The sequence below is a fragment of the Apium graveolens genome, chromosome 6 (assembly GCF_009905375.1).
Source record: "Apium graveolens cultivar Ventura chromosome 6, ASM990537v1, whole genome shotgun sequence".
Taxonomy (NCBI): domain Eukaryota; kingdom Viridiplantae; phylum Streptophyta; class Magnoliopsida; order Apiales; family Apiaceae; genus Apium; species Apium graveolens.
Window position 1 is genome coordinate 1,999,112 of NC_133652.1, and position 26,577 is coordinate 2,025,688.

At 34.3% G+C, this 26,577-nt stretch overlaps 5 protein-coding genes across 6 annotated transcripts; 4 read left to right on the forward strand and 1 right to left on the reverse strand.

Moving 5' to 3' along the window:
• Positions 1-2,803: 2,803 nt before the first annotated feature.
• On the reverse strand, positions 2,804-4,807 carry LOC141663866 (cytochrome P450 71A9-like). Its single transcript, XM_074469713.1, has 2 exons — positions 3,914-4,807; positions 2,804-3,518 (listed from the first exon to the last, which is right to left on the reverse strand). Exons 1-2 carry the CDS (start codon positions 4,805-4,807, stop codon positions 2,880-2,882), a joined length of 1,533 nt encoding a protein of 510 aa, XP_074325814.1. The 3' UTR covers positions 2,804-2,879.
• Positions 4,808-9,190: 4,383 nt separating this feature from the next.
• Positions 9,191-10,936, forward strand: LOC141668347 (strychnine-11-hydroxylase-like). Its single transcript, XM_074475200.1, is given in 3 exon segments — positions 9,191-9,741; positions 9,744-10,097; positions 10,282-10,936. Coding segments are annotated over 3 exon segments (1,518 nt in total). The 5' UTR covers positions 9,191-9,195; the 3' UTR covers positions 10,900-10,936.
• A 3,494-nt stretch (positions 10,937-14,430) lies between these two features.
• On the forward strand, positions 14,431-15,734 carry LOC141663875 (uncharacterized). Its single transcript, XM_074469724.1, has 3 exons — positions 14,431-14,532; positions 14,748-15,447; positions 15,553-15,734. The coding sequence occupies exons 1-3, from the start codon at positions 14,431-14,433 to the stop codon at positions 15,732-15,734; spliced, it is 984 nt and encodes a 327-aa protein (XP_074325825.1).
• Positions 15,735-17,780: 2,046 nt separating this feature from the next.
• Positions 17,781-18,377, forward strand: LOC141663881 (uncharacterized). The gene has a single exon (XM_074469729.1). It carries the CDS (start codon positions 17,781-17,783, stop codon positions 18,375-18,377), a length of 597 nt encoding a protein of 198 aa, XP_074325830.1.
• Positions 18,378-21,401: 3,024 nt separating this feature from the next.
• LOC141668429 (E3 ubiquitin-protein ligase RGLG2-like) lies at positions 21,402-25,795 on the forward strand. Of its 2 annotated transcripts, none has more exons than XM_074475316.1 (12): positions 21,402-21,511; positions 22,695-22,950; positions 23,198-23,282; positions 23,364-23,504; positions 23,643-23,756; positions 23,843-23,940; positions 24,388-24,467; positions 24,560-24,665; positions 24,753-24,880; positions 24,971-25,151; positions 25,283-25,339; positions 25,472-25,795. In XM_074475316.1, exons 2-12 carry the CDS (start codon positions 22,708-22,710, stop codon positions 25,550-25,552), a joined length of 1,314 nt encoding a protein of 437 aa, XP_074331417.1. In that variant the 5' UTR covers positions 21,402-21,511; positions 22,695-22,707; the 3' UTR covers positions 25,553-25,795. The 2 variants fall into 2 exon arrangements, with proteins under 2 accessions (XP_074331417.1, XP_074331418.1); XM_074475317.1 differs by having other exon boundaries at positions 21,421-21,511; positions 22,703-22,950.
• Positions 25,796-26,577: the final 782 nt, after the last annotated feature.

Genomic DNA, 26,577 nt, shown 5'->3' on the forward strand with positions numbered 1-26,577 from the left:
TTACATAAATATATATTTATAATAAAAAAATTAAAAATAATAGAGGCTCGATAAGGCTCGCGAACCTTACGAGTCGAATAATTTAAAGCTCGAGCTCGGCTCGGTTAAAAATTCGAAAAGCTCGAGCTCAAGCTCGGCTCGATTATTTTCGAGCCGAGTTCAAATTTTTTACGAGCCGAACTCGAGTAGCTCACGAACAGTTTGGCTCGTTTACACCCTTGGGTTCAGGCACGTCATATCAATCAAATTCGGCTAATCATACTTAGTTTTTTGTTTAATTTTATTTCAGTACGGGAAGAATATTATTTTGTTTTAAGCTAAATTGTTAATATGAATTATTTTATTTTATCCCGATGACATTGTATCGATGAAACGATTTTTTTTTTCAAATTTTTATTTTATTTGAGCTGGGACTTTATTATTTTATTTTAGCCCGAACTCGCGAATCCAACCAACTATATATCGTTTATTTTTATTTTTTAATTAAGTATAATTTTGTTAAGCCTGACCCTCGTTAAATTAATATATTATTTAGTTTAAACCAAATTATAATTATGTTGTCAATGTTCATCTATTTATGAAGATGTTTTATTTTAAATAACATTACTATCACTACCAAATCAAACTTTATTGTTTCGTCTTTAATATAATAGTATAGATAGATTTTGAGAGGTTTCTCTACAAGTAATTTTTTGGGGAAAATTCGTTATTTATAATTTATTGCAGAAATTTGACTTTTAAATTTATTTGCAAAAATACGATTTTGTACCTAAATGCAATAAAAAACATGTATAATATTTTTTTATAAACAACGTTATAAAAGTTATATTGGGTCGCTTTTTGATTATTACTTTTTGATTTATCCTACAGCCTGAAACTAAAATTTGACTAAAAATCATATTTTTTTTTTGACGAAGACTAAAAATCATATTGAACTTGTCAAATTTGTGTTAAGTTAGGATAATCCTATTGGACTTGTCAAATTTGTCATTAGAGCCGGCCCCTGTCTCTTTAAAGATGTGGCAAGACCTTGTGTTAAGTCTATTTAACAAGTTCCTTATAAATATTATAAAATATTAACTCTCAGTGATTTAAGACATGATTTTGAATTTGAACTCCAACAATAATTCTTATTTTCATTCCTTATTATTATAATAATAATAAATTTGAATGAGATATGAAAGGAAGAGAGAGAAAAGAACTTAAAAGAAGAGAGAAATCAATTATTTATTAACAAAAATGAAATAAGGGATAACTTGTGATTCCTTAAATACAAGGGATGAGAGAGTTGTCTTATGGTGCGTTTGGTATTGTTGTTGCAGACAACAACCAGTTTTTCGCTGAAAAACAGTTAACAAATTAGTAAAACCTCTGTAAATTAATACTCGATTAATTAATAATCTCTCTAAATTAATAATTTTGTCCGGTCCCGACTTGGGCCAGTTCAAAAAATGATCAATTTCGATAAGATAATAAGATAATAATTTTTTTGAAAACTCTGTATAAAAATATGGTCCCAATAAAACTATAAATTAATAATTCCCTTATATTCATAAAAATATAGCTATTACATTTTTGTAAAATATGATTCAATTGTAGTTTGCTTTTTCATATAATTTAAATCAACATGAAGCTCATCTCTAATCTTCCTTATTGCATCAAAAACTCGGGTGTGGTGCTTTCATGTTGCATCAAAAAGTTATTAAGCATTTTTGATGCCTTGAGTGCTTCTTTACGTGTAACCGGCTCCAACGGTGTTGTATCGTCTTCAAGATCATCTTCAACACTATTCTCAAGGATGGTGTTTGCAATCTCTTCTATACTCTATGAATATTTTCTATGTAAAATACAATGAATTTAACTTATACACTACATGGACTTTGAATCTAATATATTGTACATTACATTGACTTTCTAAATTTATATACATTGAATTAATTGAATTAAGTATAAAATATAAATTGTACAATTCATTTTATTTAAATTTATGTGAATAAAAATTTAATCAAAAGTTAATTTTGTTTGCTATCGAAAATTCTCTATAAATTAATAATTATTAATTTATCGATTAATTAATACCTCTCTAAATTAATAGAATTCTCCGGTCCCAACTATATTAATTTATAGAGGTTTTACTGTTGTTTGGTAAAATTTAAAAGCTGTTTTTCAGAAAGTGTTTTTAGCCTAAGAGAAAACAAGTCCCTCCATGATTTAAAAAAAAGCTACTTTTCAGCTGTTGCGGGAAACAAATGCTAATTTAACCATCAAACCTTATCAAAAACATCATTATTTTTAATTTTTTGCAAAAAAAATATACGTATCAAAAAAACTACCAAACATTCATCTAACAACAACACTTTTTCCAGCAACATTTTACACTTTTTCTAACAGCACAACAATTTTTAACAGTAATCCCAAACAGAACATTAGTGATATAAGGAAACATTAAGACACCGTGAAAGTGCATTTTTTGTCACATTTCTTATATTTGGAGTTAAGATCATGTTTAAGGGAGCTGTTGAACTTGGTTAGCCTGGTGTGCTTCTCCAAAAATGTGTTGAATTAGACCATGACAGATGAAATATTGTTACTTAACCAACTCATCTTCAAATTGCAACTCCAGTTTGTTACCATTTGTAATGTACCTGTAACATGATCAGCCACTGGTGTGCTAAGCTCACCATTCCATCATCTGCATTCGCCAATACTCAAGCCTATACGTTTTAGGAGCAATGTTGCGTACCCAAAATGGGTCTCTCAAATAACATGCGTCGTGTTTTTATTTGTGGAACTCAAATTATTAATAAAATAATAACTAATAATACTACGACAACTCAGTATTTGGGCACGGTGTTGAGAATTTTAGGAATTCTCATGTTTTATTTCCATTCAATGGCATTGCTGGCTTCTCCTGATGCATATGCATGACTACTGATATGGCTTGAAACAACAAGACAGAGGGGAGCTTTATTGTGGACAGTAAGTCCAACAGCGTCTTCCATATCGACGTCGTCGGCATTCATTCTATCAGGCAGTCTCCAATCAAAGCTAAGCAGTAGATTAGCAAGAGCAAGCTCTACTGTCAGCACCGCAAAATTGGTACCTGGACAGCCCCTCCGTCCAGCCCCAAACGGTAATAACTCAAAGTGCTGGCCTCTGAAATCAATGGAACTATTCTCTGGATCATCCCACAGTTCTGGATCCAAAGATATTGCAGTAGCGTTAATGAACACCCTTGTTTTGGCTGGAATTTCATAACCTCCTATAACGCGTGTTTCTGTAGTTTCACGAGGGAGGAGTAATGGGACTGGAGGATGGAGTCTTAAGGCCTCTTTTATGATCATCGGTAGATACTCAAGTTTTGGAAGACCGCGTTCCTGTACAAATGCTCCTTTTCCCTTGACAATGCCTCTTACTTCTTCTTGTGTTTTTTTCATTACAGATGGTTTTTTTATGAGTTCTGACATTGTCCATGCTAATGTTGCTGCAGATGTATCTGTTCCCGCGATAAACATGTCCTGTATTGGAGATTTCAACCGTAAATCTTTTGCAGATACTAATAGAAGATTATATGGTTTCATAAATTGGAAAAGAACTGTAAAAGCCGTGTGAAGTTATTTCCTCAGAACATAGTTCTATCATCACTTTAAGGGGGACACGTGCCCCCGTGCCCTTTACTAGATCCTCCCCTGATCATCAGCACAATCGCGAGCTTATCTGTAACCGCTAACAATACAATCAAACAAACATTCAGTTTTAAAGACCTCGCCCTACTCATGAAAGTAGGAAGACTGTCAAAAACCAAAATTTTGAATTTTTGAAGTACATCTAGAAATAACACCTGGGGACTATCTGGAACTGTATACCTGTTTAAAGACAAAGAGAACTCATTCGGATAAATTAAGAAAAGTACCGTCAAAACAGCTTTGATCTGATCATCAGTAAGTGCAATATCTTGATTTGGAGCAGTCTGAACTCGAAGCAACACATCAACAAGATCTTCGTGCTCATCTTTTCTGGCCTTCCTAGGGCACTCCCGGTGCTCTTGGATTGCCCTGTCGTAAAAGCTATCCAATTCTCGGAAATTTTTACCCAATCTCGCTTCAACTCCATTCAACTTGTTAAACCACCCCATCCATGGAAGATAGTCCGCAATATTAACCATGCCTAACAAATCTTGTGTTTCGTGAAGAATTTCATCAAACTCGCTCTTCACATTTTTTTCACCGTAATTACTCCCTTTCATACTAAATACCACTCTAAGTACAATATTATTGGCTAGCAACAGCATCAATTCACTTAAATTGATCAAACTAGATGAAGAATTAGCCACTTTTTCAATCATAAACGCAACTTCTTGTTCCCGAATAGCCTTAAAAGATTGAACTCTCTTTACACGTAGTAGCTCTACAACTGCAATCTTTCGTACTTGCCTCCAGTACTCTGCGTAGGGAGCAAAAGTAATAGTTGAGCTCTTGTAACCCAACTTATTTAGGGCACACAAACTAGGCCGGCTAGAGAAGACTAAGTCATGTGTCTTGCAAGTTTCTTTGGCCATTGCTGCTGATGAGACTACAAGAGTTGGAACAGAGCCGAGCTGAAGAAACATGAGAGGACCATGTCTTCTCGAAAGACATTGAAGTGAACGATGAGGAAATTGACCAAGTTGATGAAGATTTCCAATGAATGGAAGCTTCCTAGGCCCAGGAGGAAGTCTGTTCTGTTCATGTTTCCGGTTCATGATAATAGTCAGGAACGTAGGCACAAGAACGGTAAACAAGACTGCCAAAAAAATCGTAGAACTCATTGTGTTGGTGTTTTCTAGTCGATTGTCAGTCTATTTTCGTATAATGTTGCATTAGCGATCCCTGTTTGCTACTGAAACAATAGTTTCTGAAACAGAAGATACCTTGTTTCGTATTTATCATTAGAAGTACTTATTCGGTTTGATCAATTCTTGACGACGACTGGTAACATAATTCAAGAGCTGGGAATTGAGATAGTCACCAATTTCATTCTGGTGTTCTTGTCCACATGAATTTCACATTACACCATTTTGGTGATGCACCAGGACCGTCAGGTCCTTGATTCAGTATAAGCTTATTTGTCTTCTATATCATATACATGTAAGAAATGAAATCTAATCTGCCAATATCTGCCTATAATTTACTACAAGTTGCATGAAACTCTAAATTGTTTAATTATCAGGAGTAATTACATATGAAGAAAAGTGTTCACTTTGCGAAAATTACATATTGACTAGTCTAATGAAGTTCAATTAGAACATAAACTGTGTTTATCAAGAATCACAATGCAAAAGATTCACGTAAGCAATTTTTATCTGGGGCTGGAGCGAGGTCAGCCTAATAATTGTCAGGAACAATTCCAATGAATGGAAGCTTCTTACTTCTTAGGCCCAGGAGGAAGCCTGTTTTGAAACTTTTGTTCATGTATTCGGTTCCTAATAATTGTCAGGAACACAGGCATGACAATAATAAAGAAGATAGCCAACAAAACCGCAAAACTCATTGTATGTTCTACTCGATTTTCAGTACATTCTTATACAATGTTGCTATATAAAACACAGTTTGCTACTGAAACAATAATCTCCTGGAAGAGAAAATGCTTTTTTTCGTATTTATAAATCTGACAATGATTGATAACATAAGATATAATTGTTCTAGCCCACATTATATGTACGTTTTTTTTGCGATGCATCAGGGCCGTTGTTCCTTAACTACTTGCTTCCAATGTTTGGTACAGGAAAATTGATTTCGTTTAAAGGATGTATCAGTATCAGTACAGGTAAAACGATAAATTTTGTGCAAACAAAATCATGAAAGCATTTTCTGGGAGTCAAAAAGTTTTCAAATGCACTCAAAACCAGTGCTCCTGGGGCAGTAGTACAGTCTGTTTCACAGGAAGTTGAGGGTTCGAATCTTGACAAAAATACGTAAGAATAGTAACATGCAACATGCATCTTTTGAAAAGGAAATTAGGTTTTAACATTAAACTGCAGGTCTTTCTTGAAAATGTTGGATCATAAGATGCTCAAACTTTTAAGTCTAGACTATAACTGAACATCGACATCTTGGTCGATCTCTCGTTAGCAAGAGAAGAAAGCATTGGCTAGTAGCTACAAAAGTACTAGTTTAGGTTGATCATTGATGCAAGATAATACAAGTGAGGTTTAACTATCTGCAGAACTTTGAATTAATAGTATACAATAGCTACATTTTCGAAAGAAGGTTACAGTTTAAAAGAATTATACAAACATGAATCTTTAATATTGTACAATGAGTAAAGATATTATGGATGTACAATCTCTATAACTGTTAATGCAGCAAACACTAGAAACAGAGAACCTCCCACATATGCAATGACCTGTTGGTATAGAAACAAAAAGATATCTTGTTATTTAAAAGGATTATGCTTCTTCAAAATAAGTTTGTTTTTCTTGAGGATCACATTTTAGTCATGAAAGTTCCAATATGGATTTCGTCGTCTTTGACCTAAGGTATAGTTCATCTGATCCATGCAAGGATTTATATTTTGTACAAGAATTCAACATGTTAATATCAGTTTTCTGTTTAAGTTTATAGTTTTTACCAGAATCTGACACTGTCTATATAAAGATGTCTGTCATGTATATCATAATATAAGGCCAAGTGTTGAAATTATATAATAATCTCACCTTCTCTGATAAGAATGTCCCTAGTAGAGAAGCTCCCAGAACCGCAAGCTGCACGAGAACATTGATAGAGTGAGCTCTTGATGGATATTGCTTTTGATGGAATAATAGCATGTGAAAAGAATATTCGAGAAGTTCTTATATTTGTTATATGATTCAAATTAATAAACTATTTTATACATGAACACAATTAGATAACACGTGACTTGACTGCAAATTGAGATGCTGCAAGGAGAGCTAATTTTCTAGGAGAAAGTCCAGAAGCAGAGGAAGATAACATAGTTACAGCTATACTTGCTTGCCAATCCAGCTAGATTTCCTTTTCAAAGATATAAAACTTAAAGTCACATTTAATATTATTTTTCTCTTACGAGAAATTTTGCAGGGACAAAATTTTGTTAAACAGAACACTCTTTTCCTTGTATATAGGCATTCAGTTAGTTTGCAAATTTGTCATATGGAGGAATGAATTCTTAAAGTAGTGAAGCCTATACCAAAGTTGCAGATCCATGACCAGCAAGTGCTCCGCCAATGACTCCAAGAGGTGAAGAGGCCGCAGCAAGTGCTGCATAAGAAGAAAACGAGCATCTGTCAGTAGAAAACTGTGAAAAACAAGACTTGCATTAATGAGTACTGGAGGCGCAGATATTGTAGTGTACTTGTAATGCAAGAGGATCCAACAGTCAATCATAAGTCGTACTGAGGCAATCCTAGTCTTAAAAGGTTGTATATATATTAGACAGGATAAAGATACTGATGTGTTTGCACAAAATGCATTTCAGATCATAAACGCACCCCCAGAGAGGTTATGGCTGCATAAAGGAAAAATGCAGCTGATCACATGACTGCAATGTGATCAAAAAATGACTTCAATCTGTAAAATTGAGCGTCGACATTAATCTTTCCTGCTGTAATATCCTCGAGTAAAGAAAATGTTAAGAGATTCGTAGGCCTGGACCTTAATTTTCACTTCACTGCTTCATGTACAGAGAGAGGCCATAACTTAAGACCTGAGATTCAAACCAACGCAAAAATACAGTAGACATGCCTTCCAACATTCAAGTCTCACCATTCAATCTATCATGTGATCGGTTTTTCCATACAAGGTTATGAGAAATATACTATCGTTGGATTGTCATTTTTTGTTACACAGATCAGATCGCACCATTCAATTTTTCTAGTATTCAGATTATAGATAGTTCTTGATAAAACTGCTGACAGAATTAGAAATCACAGCTGCACAGCCTGGTCTAGCACTGCAACAAGTCTACAATTACGCAATCCACGACATTTACCGCTTGCTCCCGAGTTTTAAGAACGAAGGAAAGGAGGGTAAAGAAAGTAGTTTCACTTGCATTCATAATTGTGCTCCTGAGTTTTTAAAGGAAGCGGAAGCAATAATAAATACCAATTTAACAAATTTTCACTCCAAAAATGGAATGAAAGTACTTTATCTTCTTATCACTTCCTTCATTCTCTTTAAAAAAAGTTCGGGAGCTAAGGCTTAGAATACATAGCCCCAGATGTAAGCAAAATATTACAAATGTGACAAACTATAAACAGCAAACAGGAAAAGAATGGCTCAGGTCAGATGTGAATATGTGATCTCATAAATATGTTCTCAACGTTTACTTTCTCGTTCTCATTCATAATAATTTAGTATATATTGATTGCAACAGTTGTCAAACAAGTATAATATTTCGTAGTAATGAAAACAAATCATATGTTAATAATATTTTAATTTTCCGCTCACCATCTCCCCATATTTTTTTATTATGAAATTTTATTATATTTCTTAACACTATTAGAAGAAGCTCATCGGTCAAATACGTACAAATAGATGCTATCTAATATTTAAAAAAAAATAGTAAAAAAATGTAAAATTTGATTTTATGTCCCCTTACTAGATCACCTCCTGCTCAAAAAATTATACAATTTTTTTTTACAGTATCATGGCTGATGTGGCAGTATGGAATGATTTTTTATTGGTATTTTTGATGTAAATGCAGGGGTGTCGATTTTCATATAGCCAATAAAATTCTTACACGTGACATTTTGTAACTTTTTTGGGAACCCCTAGCATTTTCCAAAAAAAAAAGTTCTCTATTGTCAACGGGAATGGCTAGCTAGCTACCAAAGGGCTTAACCATATCAAATTAAGTCCAACACTTTCGTGCTTAGAATACTAATATAAGATCTTTGAAAGGCGCTTCCTCTAAAACCTTGAGATTTTAGAGCGACCGGTTACTTAAGGTGTTATTAAAGCTCAGGCCGGTAAGAATGTCTTATGAATGTGAAAGCTGCTGTCAGAGCAGATTTAGTGTGTATCACATTGTACTTGTGTGCTCTTAATTTCAACAAACACCATAACAATTTTGACAGTATAAACCACTGGTCACACTCACACTAACTATTTATGTGCAAGCCTATAATTGTTTTTTTTTCTATATGTAGACAAGCAAATCTCCAGAACACTGACATTACAACAATAAGGCACATGCACTATGAGTTTTTCAATTTTCTTGACAATCTTTTTTATGATTGCCATGCCTCTGTTGATGTTGCTGATTATAATTGAAAACAATAAACATGAACGAAGTAAACGTCCTCCAGGGCCTAAGCAGTTGCCAGTGATCGGGAACCTTCATCAGCTGAGTCGATCTCCTCATCGATCACTTCTTCACCTTTCAAGAAAACATGGCTCCCTGATGTTTCTACAACTTGGCTCTGTTCCAACTCTTGTTGTCTCATCAGCAGCAATGGCCAAAGAAATTTTGAAGACGCGTGATTTAGTTTTCTCCAGCCGTCCTGTTCTCTATGCCACGGAAAAATTAACCTACAAGAGCTCATCTATTTCCTTTGCTCCCTACGGAGAGTACTGGAGGCAAATACGCAAAATTGCAGTTATAGAGCTATTAAGTGCAAAGAGAGTTCAATCTTTTAAAGATGTCCGAGAACAAGAAGTTGCAGGTATGATTAAAAGAGTTGCAAATTCTTCACCTGGTCGTATTAATATGAGTGAGTTGATGCTTTTGCTAGTTAACAATATTGTGTACTCAGGGTGGTATTTAGTATGAAAGGAAGTGATTACAGTGAAGAGCATGTAAAGAGTGAGTTCGATAAAATCCTTCATGTAACGCAAGAACTAATAGGCATGGTAAATATTGGTGACTATTTTCCCTGGATGGCTTGGTTTAACAAGGTGAACGGTGTGGAAGCACGATTAGATGAAAATTTCAGAAAGTTGGATAGCTTTTATGACAAGGCAATACGAGAGCACCGGGAAAGCCTGAGCAGATCTGGACCTCGTGAGCATGAAGATCTTGTTGATGTATTGCTTCGAATTCAGACTGATCCAGATCAAGATATTGGACTGACTGATGATCACATCAAAGCTGTTCTTACGGTAATTTTCACTGATATTCTCTTCTAACTTTCTTCCCATTTGTAGCTTCTTAAAAAATCAGATTTTTTTCAAAAAATTTCTAAAAGTGTGGGACTAAGATAAGCAATCTTTCTAGTTGTGATTCAAACCAAGAAAATTACGATGTGTACTTCAGTTTGTGACCGCGCAATTATCTTGAATACAGGACATGTTTGTAGCTGGAACAGATACTTCTTCAGCAACATTAGTATGGATTATGATAGAACTCATCAAAAATCCATCAGTAATGAGTAAAGCACAGGAAGAAGTGAGAAGTGTTGTCAAGGGAAAAGGGACATTGGTCCAAGAGAGCGATCTTCCAAAACTCGAATATTTGAAGATGATTATAAAAGAGGCATTTAGGCTCCACCCTCCAGTTCCCTTACTAATTCCACATGAAACTACAGAAAAATGCACCATTGAAGGTTATGAAATTCCAGCCAAAACAAGGGTGTTCATTAACACTACTGCAATATCTATGGATCCCGAAGTGTGGGAAAATCCAGAAGAATTTATACCAGAGAGATTCTTGAATAGTCCCATTGATTTCAGAGGCCAGCACTTTGAGTTGTTACCATTTGGGGCAGGTCGGAGGGGTTGTCCAGGTACCAATTTTGCGGTGCTAATAATAGAGCTTGCACTTGCTAATCTATTGCTCGGCTTTGATTGGAGACTCCCTGATGGAATGAATGCTGAAGACATTGACATGGAAGAGGCTATTGGCATTACAGTCCATAAGAAAACTCCTCTTTACCTTGTTGCTTCACCAAATGTGCATCGTTAACAGGCCAACCCGCTATGCTAAGCCTAGTACATTATAATTGTGCATCAATCATATGATCAGCTACCATGTTTAAAGTTGTTGATTTTTCTTTTCTTAATAATTATTAAAAATAAAATATACGTCTTCTTTTAGTTATCTAAATCTGCATGTTTCCGAGGTCTGAGGAGTGCAAACTGCAAAACAATTTACCTTTTCCTGTTAAAACAAAATTGACAAACAATGAACATGATCAGAGGGAGCCAGGGGTCCAAGTTCTGTAGTCTCTACCACGAGGTCTAGACGTAAATACAGTAAGTTTGCCTACAATTACGCAATTCATGACATTCAGCTCAATCCCCCATCAAAGCAAAACATATTATCATGCCATGCCTTTGTGTATGTCACCGATCATTATCATGAACAAGAACCAGAAACAAATGACAACGCAATACAGGAGCATCGGGAGTCCCCGAGCAGGTTTAGACCTGATGAGCATGAAGTTTTTTGTTGATGATCAGATCAAAGTTGTTTCTTACAGTAACTTTTTAGCTGATCCAAATCAACATTGTTACATCCTTATTAATGAAAGTTGAATACAATCCCAAAGTTCCGTCGTTGTATGAAAGTTGTCATATTTGAACCTATAGTTTTAATCTACTAATCATTCTGTCATTGTCTTTTGATCCCTTTTTGCAGTTCTCAGAATGATCTTCATGGTTTAATAATTTCACAAATAAGATCTTTGTACCTCTAGCAGTAATAGTGTAATGTCTATGTAACAAAAGATATTGATATGGAAGAGGCTGTTGGCATTACTAACCATAATAAAACTCCTCTTTGCCTTGTTGCTTCACCATGTCTAATATATAATTGTGCATTGATCATATGATCCCCTATCATGTTTAAAGTTGTTGATTTTTCTTTTCCTGTTTTTAATAACGATTCAAAAATGTTTCCGAACATCTGGCCACGAGGTCCATGAATGCAATACTTTACCTTTTCCATTAAAACAGAATCAGCAGACAATGAACATGATCAGATGAAGGCATTTCAAACCCGAGAGGTTCTCGAATAGTTCAATTGATTTCAGAGGCCAGCATTTCGAGTTAGTACCATTTGGGGCAGGTTGGGGAGGTTGTCCAGGAACCAATTTTGCAATGCTAATAATAGAGCTTGCAATTGCTAGTCTATTGTTTAGGTTTGAGACTCCCTGATGGAATGAATGCTGAGGATGTTGATATGGAAGAGGCTGTTGGCATTACAGTCCTTAATTGAACTCTTCTCTGCCTTGTTGCTTCACCATACACACATGTGTAGACTGTAGTTTACTAGTTATGAATGTCAAGTACATGCAACCCCTGCTCCTGTTATTGTTTGAGGCCTACTGGCCTGGGCTAGGGGTACTAGAGTGGAGGGATTTTATGCTTGCTTGTTCCCTTGACACCCAAGGTTCTAAATTTGAATTTAAGTGGACATATGTCGTTCAGAATTTAAATAAGGGATCACGGTGGATTGGTGGTGCCGTGGTTGAATGTTATACTAACCTGATTAGTGTACGTGCACGAAAGCTGATCGGAATGTAGGTGATTATTAAAAAAAAACAAGTGTACATAGACTTATGATTTGAATATATAAATTAGACGGATTCGTAGATTAGACGGGACCAATATGTATGAGGGCACAACCGAATACGCATCAAATCCAATAATCCAACGCAGGCCAGTCCGGAAAAATTAACGATTTTTGTATAAATTATTTGTTGATTTGTGCCTATAAAGGCCTCAAACACTTTAATTTTTATCAATGTACAATGTTACAAACACTCCCTCTTATAAAATCGTCGTCATTGTCGATCTCACAAACACACATACCGAACCCGGACAGTGACTCTGCACTTCCGTTCCACAGTCAAATTCGTATCGGACAACAACCCACCACAGTTCAATCCAAAAAAAACTAGCGATTGGGTACACATTAATTGTTGACTTATATCTATAAAAATCTTAAACTCTTTTATTTTTATCGACATAGGATATTACAATCAAGATCAAGATAAAGATAAGGATATATTAAACTAAATGTATAAAGGGATTTTATGCTTGCTTGTTCCCTTGACACCCAAGGTTCTAAATTTTATTTTAATCTCTTCGTTTGTCTCGTTATATATTTGTAGTCTCTGTTTCAACTTTGGTCAGTTTATTTCAATGGCTAAACAACAGTCTTATATCCAAGAAATGGAGGAAGCCTTTGCCACGATTCAGATTGAGGACGAAGAACAAGGACTGTCTTATGCGGATTCAACCGATGAGTTAAGTGAGATAGATACAAGGTGGTGCCTGATGGGACGTTTCCTTACTGATTCACGCATAGATTATCAAGCCATGCAGCACAAAATGGCATCTCTTTGGCGTCCCGGTAGAGGATTGTATGTCAAGCAGTTGGATAATAATAGGTCCCTCTTCCAATTTTATCATGAATTGGATATCAGTAGAGTCATTGAAGGAAGTCCTTGGACGTTTGGACGGTTTCACTTGGTAATGGAGAGGCTTAAAGAAGGTGATAATCCTAGGACTGTGGAGATCAACAAGATTGATTTATGGGTTCAATTACATGGTATGTCACCAGGTTTCATGTCACAGAAGATAGCTACGGATATTGGCAATTTTATTAGTTCATATGTGGAAGGCGATCCTAACAATTTTGTGGGAGTTTGGAGGGATTACCTGCGAATCAGAGTAACATTGTTACTGGATATTCCCATCAAAAGGCGTATGAAGTTACGAAAATCAGAGAAGGAATAATGTTGGGTTAATTTTCAGTATGAGGCCATCCTCACTTTCTGCTGCATCTGTGGGATGATAGGTCATGGTGAAAGGTTTTGTGACAAAATCTTTGATATCCCATTCCAGAAAATAGAGAAACCATATGGATCATGGATTCGTGCTGACTCGCGAAGGAGAACTCATACTATGGGGTCTAAGTGGCTTCATACCGGAGGTAATTTTCAGGCAGCCAATTCCGGTGGAAGTGGTGGAGTTAATGTAGATAGAGCTGATCCCGAGAAAAACGCTATGGTGCAACAAACTAGCATGATTTCAGGAACTGGAGGGAAAGGAAACGTGACAAATCAGGGAGAGGTTGATGGCAAAATTAGTGGTAATTCTGGTAAGATAATTCAGAATATCTCTAATCAAATATTTACTAAAAATTCAAATCCAAATTTAGAGGGAGAGTTTATTGGGTCGGATAATATTATTCTGAATGTTGTGGACTCTAAAAGACGTCGAATGGACTTTGCTCATGGGACCAATTCACCTATGGACCAAGCTCATTATACACGTATAGAAGAAACGCAAGTTATAAGCTCAACAGAGACAAAAAATGAATTATTGGCGGGTGCTGCGTTGCAGACCCGCCAGTCATTATGAATGCCTTATCATGGAACTGTCAGGGTATGGGTTCACCTGGCAAGTTCCGATTTCTCCAAGAAGTAACCCGTTGTGAGAGGCCGTCGTTTGTTTTTTTTGTGAGACTATAAGCAGTTATGGTAAGATGGAAAAGATGTGTAATAAGTTGGGCTTTGAAGGTTTAGTAGCTGTGGAGCCTCAAGGGAAAAGTGGAGGCATTGCTTTATTTTGGAAAGACAAGGATGTTGTAAATCTGTTGAGTTTTTCTCGACATCATATTGACATAATAGTTACTATGTCTGACTCTAGGAAGTAGAGGTTAACAGGTGTTTATGGTGAGCCTTCGAGGGCGCAGAGGTTTAAAATTCGGGACCTTTTAAAAATTTTATCTCGTGACGCGAATTTGCCTTGGTGTTTAGTGGGTGATTTCAATAATGTGACATCGCAAGCAGATAAAAAAAGAGGTCCCCCTATCCTAACAATCTCATTGAGGGTTTTAATGACTGTCTCCATGAAGCTGAACTGCACGATATTGATATCCTGGGACATCAATTCACCTGGGAGAAAGGGAGGAATACATATCACTGGACGGAGATTAGGTTGGACAGAGTACTTGCAAATACTCAGCGGTTGCATATGTTTGATATGGCTAAAGTTTATAACTTGGAGGGTTCTCCCTCGGATCATAGTCCACTACTTCTATGTTCAGAATCGCAGCTGAAAGGAAATAGAAAACATCACTTTCGATTTGAAAACGCTTGGCTCACCGAACCAATGTATTTTCAAATTATTAAAGATTGTTGGGAAGAGGATGATAATTCCTCGATTACTAAGAAGTTAGCTAAGTGTGCTGAGAGTTTGCAAATTTGGGGTCGGGAAATCACTGGTTGTTTTAGTAGTCGAATTAGAGATTGCAAAGCTAAATTGAAGATCCTTCGAGGTAAAAATGACAACCAATCTCTAGTAGAGTACGAGAATGCGAAGCAGCAACTTTATCTAGTGCTCGATCAAAAAGAGATCTTTTGGCGTCAAAGATCTAAACAGTTTTGGCTTCAAGTAGGAGAGAAGAATATCAAGTATTTCCATGCTTCATGTAATAAAAGGAAAAGAAATAACCATATTCAGAAGTTGAAGAATGAAGATGGTGACTGGGTCGAATGGGGTAATGGTTTATATGAATTAATTAAGGAGTATTTTTAGCAGCTGTTTACTGAGAATCAGACTCAAGGAGATGTGGTCTTGAATTGTATTGCAAACATTATTATAGAGCAGCAAAACAGGGAGCTCTTGAGCGCAGTAACGGAGAAGGAAGTGAAGAATGCAGTGTTCAACATGCACCCAGACAAAGCGTCGGGGCCTGACGGTATGACCCCGGCTTTCTTTCAAAAAAATTGGAACACAGTTGGTACAGAGGTAGTGCAAATGGTAAGGAATTTTTTTGTAACATGAATTCTAATGGATAATATTAATGCTACTAATATTATCCTCATCCCTAAAAAAAGAAACCCAACCATAGTGACAGAGCTCAGACCTATAGCAATGTGCAATGTGGTGATGAAAATCATAACAAAGGTGATAGCTAATCGGCTCAAAAGTGTTCTAGATTTGGTCATATCTGATACGCAAAGTGCATTTTTACCGGGAAGGCTCATTACTGACAATATAATGCTCTCCTTCGAAGTTATGCATTACCTTAAAAGGAAAAAATTGGGTAAGGATGGTTACATGGCCCTTAAATTAGATATTTCGAAAGCGTATGACCGGATTGAGTGGAAGTTTTTGCAAGAAATGCTGCTCAAAATGGGCTTCTCGACTTGGTGGACTCACTTAGTGCTCCAATGTGTCTCAACAGTTGATTATACCATTATGCATGGAAATTTAGAGATGGGGCCTATTAAACCTAGTCGGGGCTTAAGGCAAGGAGATCCCTTATCTTCTTACCTTTTCATTATACGTGCTAAAGGTCTATCGGCGTTGATTAAACAATTTGAATCTAAGAAATGGTTGCAAGGGATAAAAATCTGCAGAAAAGCTCCAGCTATCAGTCACATGTTATTTGCGGATGATAGTTATCTATTCTGTAAGGCAGACGCAAGTGAGGCAAATAAAGTTACGGAGTTGTTGTCACACTATGAGAAAGCTTCAGGACAACGCATTAATAAAGGCAAATCATCAGTCTTTTTTAGTGCAAATGTTATCCAATACAACAAGGAGTCGGTATATCAGGTGTTGCAAATTCCAGAGGCAGATAGCTTGTCCAAATATCTCGGGCTTCCTAATATCATTGGCCGTAAAAAGTCAGTGATTTTTGGTTATCTTAAAGATAAGGTTCTGACCAACATTCAAGGTTGGAATGAGAGAAAAGTTTCAAGATCATTGAAAGAGATTTTGATCAAGAAGGTTGCTCAAACTCTCCCGTCCTACACAATGAATGTATTCCTTCTTCCATTAGAATTAATTTGTGATATGGAGAAAGCAATGTCAAAATTATTTTGGAATACTTCTCAAAACAACAACTCAAGGATTACGTGGATGGCTTGGGAGAGAATGACTCGGCATAAGCATGCTGGAGGATTGGGATTTAAATCATTGAGAGATGTCAATATTTCGATGCTGGGGAAGCAATGTTGGCGTCTTATCACTAATCCGGAGAGTCTAGTGGCCAGAGTATATAAAGCAAAGTACTTTGCTGATTCTGATTTTATGTCAGCAAAGCTTGGGAGTAGTCCAAGTTTCATTTGGCGCAGCATTATGGAAGCTAGAAAAATGATCTCAGATGGTTCTTGTGAGAGGATTGGCACTGGCAAAGATATAAATATTATTGGCCAACCTTGGCTTAATAATAAAGGGAATTCATATATCTCCACTACTTCGCCATCTTTGACTGATCAAAAGGTGGTTTCTCTATTCCGAACTGGTACTAAGGATTGGGATATGGAGATAATAGAAGATATTTTCGATGTCCGTGACCAACAATGCATTGCAAATACCACAGTGGAGCAAGATTTAGACAGAGATGTGTTGTACTGGAAGCTGGAAAATTCGGGACAGTACTCAGTCAAAAGTGCGTACAAGATGATACAAGAGCAAAAAGGAATGTGGAATGCAGGTAATAACAGTATGTTCTGGAAGCATCTTTGGAGCATTAAAGCCCCTCCAAAAGCTGTGAATGTGGTGTGGAGAGCAGTCTCAGCATGTCTACCAACCAAGACCATATTGCAGACTAAACATGTTCACGTGGATGATTTGTGTCCTGTGTGTCAAGAAGGGTCAGAATCAATTTTTCATAGCCTGGTACAGTGTAAGGTTGCAGCTGTATGTTGGCAAATTTACAACCCCAATATTGTGACGACAGGAAACATGGAATTCCCAGCATGGTTGGAACAGACTTTATCAACACATTCGAAGCAGGCAAAGGCAAAGATTGTCACGTTGTGCTGGTCTATCTAGAGAGCTAGGAACGATTTGGTGTGGGGTAACAAGCGTCAGAGCCCAATGAAAATTGTTGCTAAAGCATGGGAGAATCTTTCACAGTGGATGTTAGCTCAGGGAAAGTACGTAGGTGCACCTTTATGTCCTCCAGTTGTAGGAGATGGTGCCACGTTCTGGGTGAAGCCACAACACAATGAAGTAAAGATCACGGTGGACGCTGCAATTTTCGAGAACCAAGGCATGTCAGGTATAGGCTTAATTGCTCGGAACAACTCAAGTCATATGTTACTGGCAAAAACCAGATGTTTTTCAGAGGTTATGAATCCGATTTTAGCTGAGGCAATGGCAGTTAAAGAAGCTTTGAGTTGGGCTAAAGAATGGTCAGATAATATTATCACTATCGAGTCAGATTGCTTAGTAGTCGTGCAGATGATCAGAAGCACTACGCCTATGCGGTCCAGGCTTGGTAAGATCATAGTGGAGTGCAAAGATTTAGTCCGTGTTATGAATAACGCTAAGTTGTATTTTGTTAAACGGTCTACAAATATGTCGGCACATGAATTAGCTCAGGTGTCGCATATATGTTCTGATCGTATGTTTGACTGGAGGTTTGTTCCAGTAAACGTTATGCATTGTATCTCGAATGATATTTTGGAGTAATAAAAATTTGCATTTCGTCAAAAAAAAAAGATAAGGATATCGGGCCGACATCATATAACCTCTTATATTCATAGATAAAATTATCACAATTTACATTTCACATTTTATATTATTATACTTTATATAATAAGTAACATTCATACATTTATATATTAAACTAAAAATTTAAATTAATAAGTAATATTCATGCATTTATATACGAGTACTACTTTACAAAATATATTACGAATAAATTTTTTCTTAAATATTTAAAAGTGTAAAAAAATAAAATAAAATAAAAACTATAAAAATAAAAGTTACATATATAATAATCAAACGGTTGGTTGGAGTATGATTGGGTTCGAATCTTTCTAATCCCATCAAATTTAATTCCAAGACCGTATATAATAAATCTGATCACCCATAGATAAATGTAATACAATTCAAAGTTTATCCAATTTGTCTTCGATTTTGGATCAACTCATTGCTGTTCAACCGACAATATAAAGACACTTATTGGTTACAACTTACAAGTTTCAGCTTACCTGTCTACACATACGGCGGAGTTACGACACGTGTCTAGCCACGTAGGCCGTAGGACCCGATTAACCCACAGCATACGTTACTCCCTCCATCCCAAAATATAAATACTTCGATTTTTTATACGTATTTTAAGATAGAATAAAAAAAATAATTTAACAAAAAAAAATTTATTTTTTTTTAAATAAAAATATAACTATTATATTTTAATTCAAGAAAAAAAATTAAAAATAAATATACGAAACTATGACTTTTATACATTTTAAAATCAATACTATATTATAATAATCGGAATAAGGTATAATTTGGTATGCCTTTTTTGGTCGGCATGTCTTTTTTTTTATTGGTTTGGTTATCTCAATTTATAATCATCGGATCTTTTTAATCAAGTGATCATGACCGTTAGATTCAAATATTAAAAGAATATACACTACTCAAACTCTAAGGTTCGAATCCCGCCAACAACAAATATTTACAAATATTTATATTATTATTTATACAATACTAAAATATCCACGTTCGAAGCCCACCAACAACAAAAATTTAAATTATTATCTATACCCCACCCAAAATTCAGGTTCAAATCATGTCAAAAACAAATATTTATATTGTTATTTATAAATATACTAATAAGATAATGATCCAAAAAAATATATTATAATTTTAAAAATATAAAAATATTAATGAAAATCCGTGGATCACATGAGTTGTAAAGTTAGTATACATAAATAGTAAAAAAATACTTATAGTTTGGGACGGGAAATAGTACATTACATGATGTCATCTTTAACACTTATCCGGTATCCTCTCCCCAGCTCGTTTCATCACCAAAAGATAAGAGTTTGGATATAATTAGCTAAAAAAAGAGTTTGGATATATTCAAATTTTAAAATTATTGTGCACATCTACACTTTCTAATTTGAGTAGTTGATAAATGAAGTTAAACTATATTGTTTGTGCAAAATTATAACATTAGTTTTTAGTTATATTTTTTTTGGACTGGATAAGGTAAGTTTGATAAAATTCAACTCAATTATATTCAAAAAAAATCATTTCTGTTTCTTAAATTCATAGAATAAAATTAAAATTACTTTTCAAAACACCGAAAAGTTTACCAATTTTACAATTTAAGTCTTTTTTATTTATTAAACATGATTCAAATTAATTGGCACAAAATTGAGTTCAATCAGTGCAACAGTGCTTTATTGACTATGATTTGTTGACTATGAATAGCTTTGTTTGGTAGTATCTTAAAGTGTTAAAGTTAAAGTGACATTCTTAAGTTATTTGAATAATTTTATTTTATTAAGTAATATATGAATTATTAAATATTAAATTAAAATAATATAATTAAATTGTCCGTTTAAATAAAAATATTAAATTTTATTAAAAAAGTTCACCAAAATATTTTAAGTTATATTTAGTACTCATAATTTTCTAACTTACTAAGTATATTTTAACTTCAAGAAATCTAATTAAATCCAAGGTGTTTACTAAGCTTGGTCAAAAAACATGCTCCCTCGTGCTCAACTTTCTCTTCAGTTCCTAACAATTACCATCCACTTGTTTAGCTTAACTACTCGTAATTATCAATCATTTTCACAAAAGTTGTTTGAAAAGTAAACCTTGCTCAATAAATAAATAACAAGTAATCGAGTCAAGTTCTTGACAAAAAAAAGTAATTAAGTAAATTTATATGAATATCACCTTTTTTTTGTTAGAAAGGAGATCACGTTTTTGTTGTAGATCATGAAGACACTGTTCTGTAATTAAAATTTTACATAAAAATATTGTAAAATATATTATTTTACGAATTATGTTCAATAAAAATCATTATTCTATTCAAAATCATCAACATCATATATCTACTGCATTTAAAACATTAATCTATTCTACAAAATATGCTCAAATTGCAGAGAACATGCACATTATACTTATTAAACTTAAATGAGAATATTATTTTAAATTATTTTCAAAACTCGATAATTATTATAAAATTATTTTAAAGTCAGATTCGGGTGTTCGAACTATATTATTTAATTATAAAATGATTCGAAGTCCCGTTTAAATTCCGAAAAATGTTCAAAAACTCGTATTAAATACCTGAAAAATCATTTTAACCCCGAATTTTCTTTGAAAAATCATTTTGATCGAATATTCTGTATGTTATGTGTTATGTGCTATCTGATTGATGTGTTATATGCCTTCAACATTTTTAATGAATTAGTGATATTCGTAGAATAAAATTTACAAAATAATATATTTCATAATATTTTGATTGCAGAATATAAGTGATTTTCGAGATCTCCCGTAAAAAATATGATATCTATATGACTTTTTTCGCAAGTAATCATATATTATGTAATATGAAATAGATTGATAATTAATAAAAATGTTTAAAAATATACAGAGATAAACAAAAACCTAATGTAGTTGAACTGTAACTTGTGGTCCGCAAACAAGAATGACAGCAACACACATTATTAAATTAACACAAGCCCACTGGGCCCCTTTTAGCACAACACAAGTACACAGCCTTCCCCTTTACTTTCATCTCTCTCCTCTCTCTCTCTCTCTCTGGAGACTTGACTCAGCTCCACTCAGTGTGTAACCAGGTACAAACATCCTCTTGATTCTCTTTCATTTCTTGAAATGTATGTACTGATTTGACATGGGTTTTTTATGTATGTATGTATTGTTTACAATTCTGTTGTTTTTATATAGGTTTTGATTGAATTGTGAATTTGTAATCCATGATACTAGTGAAATTGAGTTATAATTGATTATCATGGTGTAATTTTGCTAAGAAATGTTTGTTTATGGGAACAATTATTGATTTGTTACAGTTTGCTTATTGTTATGATTGATGCTTGAAATCTCTAATATCAAATCAACTTTGACCATTGCAATTTGTTTAATTGTTGATTTTTGTTGAGTTAAGGTCAATCAGCTGAAATTTGTAAACCTGTGTGATTTTCGACAATGATTGATTTCACATGCTAATGGGAATTATCAATTATGTACCCATGTGAATCGACATTTTATGTATATCATGTATATGTGTTGATGGATTTTCGGAAGTGAAGATTGGATTACTAGGAGCTTTTTTTTTGGAGTAATATTCAGTTTCGGTGTCCATATTAAAATTTCGAAAATGATTTATTGTTTTTCTATGTTAAGTCACTACTAGACAATTATCCTAGGAAAAACTTGATCTCTATCCATAGCATGATTGAAGTGAAAAAAAATTTACCTTGTCCACGAGATTTCAGTGGGAGCTCAATGTATATTTAATTTTTTTATACAAAATGAAAATGAAGAAACTCACGATTGTTAACATGTAAGTACTAGATACATCAAATTGAATTATCTGTATATTTGAAGAACCCGTGGGGTAACAAAATTTTGTTGCCAATTTACATATTTTCTATCACTAGGTTGTTGTTGGCTTCTCATTCAAATTACACTTCCTGTAGATCACATGTCTTCTTTTTCTTTTTAGGTATTGTAACTTAGTGTTACAAATACAATGATGTGCACTCCATGGTGTTCATATGTAGTATATTCTTATGTAAAGCAATCGAAAATATTGATAATTGATTTTAATTTTTTTTATTATTATTAATTATGCACAACAGAACTGTTTATATCGATTTCATGTATGTTATGTAAATTAGAATTTTTTTAGTGTCTGCTTTATCAGGTTGAGTAAAATTTAGGCTACAATAAATCTTATAATTTGGAGTAGTGCTTCTATTAGTAGGTTACTTTTTTTAATTGGGCTAACATGATATTCAGTTACATAGGTTCCATGGGTGGCAAAAGTTCAAAAAGGTCAGCCCCAAGCCGGTATTCATCCTTCGGCTCCAGTTCAACTTCAAATTCAAATTTTTGGAATCATAATGAGTATCCACATTCAGCCTATCCTCTGCCACCCCAACAATATGCATCTGCACCTCCCCCTCAAAGCTATGGTGGTTGGGCTTCTGATTCAAAAGCACGGACAGAGCGAAAATATTCAAGAATAGATGATAACTACAACAGCTTAGATCAGGTAAACTTGTACAATTTTTTTATCTACTTAAAATAGTATATAATAAATGAGAACATCTGAAGATGCAATTGTGATGGGAATCATCCCAATTTCTGATTGTGTTGGATGTTTTCAGCCTCGTCTTTGATTTGGTTAGGAATTTTTTTTGTCTCAATTTTTTTCCCATAATGGCTTTATACATATGTATGTATACATGAGCAATGAGTCTTAGTAATTGACAAAGCTTTCTCAACTTTCTTACCTAAAGGTTACTGATGCTTTGGCCCGTGCTGGTCTGGAGTCATCAAATCTGATAGTTGGTATTGATTTCACCAAGAGCAATGAATGGACAGGTGTGAACTTATAGTGTTATGAAGTTCTGACATGCTATTGTTGAACTGCTACTAATAGTTCTTATAAAATTTTAATATTAGGTGCAAGATCATTTCATCGAAAAAGCTTGCATCACATAGGGGATGGTCAGAATCCATATGAAGAAGCAATATCAATTATTGGACGTACGTTAGCTTCATTTGACGAAGATAATCTGATTCCTTGCTTTGGCTTTGGCGATGGTATTTTCTTCTTTCTTTTATCATTAGTTGTTTCCATACAACTTATTAAGAGCTATATAGTCAAATTAGCTCTTAATGAATGGTTGGTTGAAATGAGTTGACTGCACTAAGGACTCCAACATATGTTTACACTTACAGCTTCAACACATGACCAAGAAGTGTTCAGTTTCTATCCAGACGATAAAAATTGTGATGGATTTGAGGAAGTATTGACACGATATAGAGAGTTAGTCCCCCAGCTAAGACTTGCAGGTCTAGTGACTACTTTAAATCATTATTTCATTTTTTTTGTATGGTCTGGCGTCTTCTAATAATGTTGCAGTGAATTGTGCAAACAGGTCCAACATCATTTGCTCCTATTATTGAAATGGCAATTACTATTGTTGAGCAAAGTCGTGGCCAGTATCATGTTTTGTTGATAATAGCGGACGGGCAGGTATTTAACTATGATATTAGTTTAATGAATGATATTAGTTTCACTGATTTAATTTTTTTGTAGTGTGAATATGCTTGTGCTAAAATACAAGTCGTACTTTGGCATATTTCCGGATGAGCTTCTGAGTTCTGACCATCATGCTAAGCAAAATCTTTAAAGCAAAAAACATGAGCTTAACCTGATTTACATTTTAAATATTGGCTACATAAAACTGTGCTAAAATATTATGTTGCTAATATATGAGGATATTAATGGCATTGATTACTCTGCGTAAAAGCCTAGCAATGACAGTTTCTTTAACATTTCTTGGCTGGAAGATTTCATTTGATTGCCTTGGTGTCATATTACTTGCATGAAAGTTAACTAACAATTGCTTTCTAGTATATATATATATCTACATCTTAATGTATTAGAATTTTTTAATAATGTAGCTTCAATTTTTGATAGGTGACAAGAAGTGTCGATACTGACCATGGCCAGCTAAGCCCTCAGGAGAGAAAAACTGTAGAGGCAATTGTGAAAGCTAGGTGATTTTAGTGGTTTGACTTTTTTTTGATGTTGATTCTAAAACTGAAATACTCAAAGTGCTCTTTGTTCTTTTTTTTTTTGGCTTTTACAGTGAATATCCCTTATCAATTATATTAGTTGGTGTTGGAGATGGACCGTGGGACATGATGAAAGAATTTGATGACAATATACCTGCGCGAGCCTTTGACAATTTCCAGGCAAGTTTTAGTAGGTTCAGGATCCTCGTAGTTTAGTCAAGTGCTTGCATATATATCTGCTTTACTGATTAATTTTTTTCTTTTCAGTTTGTGAATTTCACTGAAATAATGTCAAAGAATCTAAACCGGTCCAGGAAAGAGGCTGAGTTTGCGCTTGCAGCCTTGATGGAAATACCTTCTCAATATAAAGCAACACTAGAGCTTAATATTCTCAAGTACAACTTGGTCTTCTTCGACATATGTTAATGATTCTGATGTTTTTATTCTAATGTAGTTTTTGAATATTTTTTGCATTTCCCCATCAGTGCACGGAGAGGCAAAGCTGTAGATAGAATTCCTCTTCCTCCGCCTCACTATGGTAGGGCATCTCGAGGAACATCAAAGCTTTCACAGTCTAGTAGTTTTCGTCCGAGTGCGCCTTCTTCTGATACACAAGCTTCATATGTTGGCAGTAGGGAGCCTCATATTTCCTCGGCTGATGCCAATGTAAGTGCATTCTCGCTGTGTCAAATTTTTTAACGACTATCGAAATGCTCTCATCTTCATTATTAGATATATATTGCAATAGTCATGTTTCACTTAGACGCATACTAACTCGTGTTCTTTGCCTTTGATAGCTATGTCCCGTTTGCATTACCAACGCTAAAAACATGGCATTTGGTTGCGGACATCAGGTATCATATACGGAGCTTTTTTTAGTTTGAATTTTAGTAAAAGGAACTTTTAAAAAGGCGAGTGACTGCTCGTTTATATGGTTACTTATTATTATAAACTTATTAATTTCTCTGCCTTGTTTTTGTCCCTAGACATGTTGTGAATGTGGGGAAGACCTTCAACTTTGCCCCATTTGTCGTAGCTCTATCCATACTAGGATAAAGCTTTATTAGATGCAGTCCGCCATCAGCGATGTTTGAGATGTTTCAGAAAGCGAATCTTCTATGATAACATTTCCGATGATGGCTTTGATGTCTCAAGTATCAGAAGTTAATACTGAATCTTATTGCCATGTACATATTTTTATCATTTTGCTAATCAATAAGTTTTTTCTTTGTAACTAGTTTTCTAATGAAATATTGATAAATTGTACTGTAATGAATTTAGTTTTATTGTTATATTTCTTGATTTAATAATTTTTGCTCTTGAATTACTAATAAAATATGAAAAATGTTAATTTTCAAAAAGCTAATCACTTAGGTTAAGTTAGGTGGACCTTATTTTTTTCCAAAATAAATTATGAAAATATTAGGGACGGGAGGAAAACTAACATAATCTAGGGAGGAAGGTTAGAATAAAAGTAATAAGTCAGTGACTCCGTGTGAAATGTGATGGGGTAACGTTACATGATAATTTTATAATTGGATATAATTTTATTGGTTAAATTTATTTGAATACATAAGGTATTATTATTAAATAAATTATAGTTAATCAGTGCATGACACGTGACATTTTGGATCTGTTTTTGTTACCAATTTCCATGTTTAGCATTTGGTAGAGTTTGAATTTTTTTTACATAACTTTCATGTTGATGAATTATATTAAATACAATACTTATAAAAATGGAAAATTTTCATTCAATTTCAATAAAGCTTATTATATAATTGAAGGTATGTAAAGATATAAAGCGGCATTTAGATAATAAAACATTTTTGTCTTAAAATAAAACAATTGGAATCCTTATATAAATAATAAGGACATAAATTTATGCATTATATAAATAATATGGAAAGAGAATTATGACAGACCTACAATATTGTCTTAATTAATTAAAATATAAATTCATAAAAGATTCATAACTGAAAAATTGCAATTAAAAAGTAATTACCAAATTTGAAATCTATTATATATCTAATACATTAACAGGGGGTTCGCTGAGCAAATTTAATCATAAATACAGTAATTAATATCCATACAT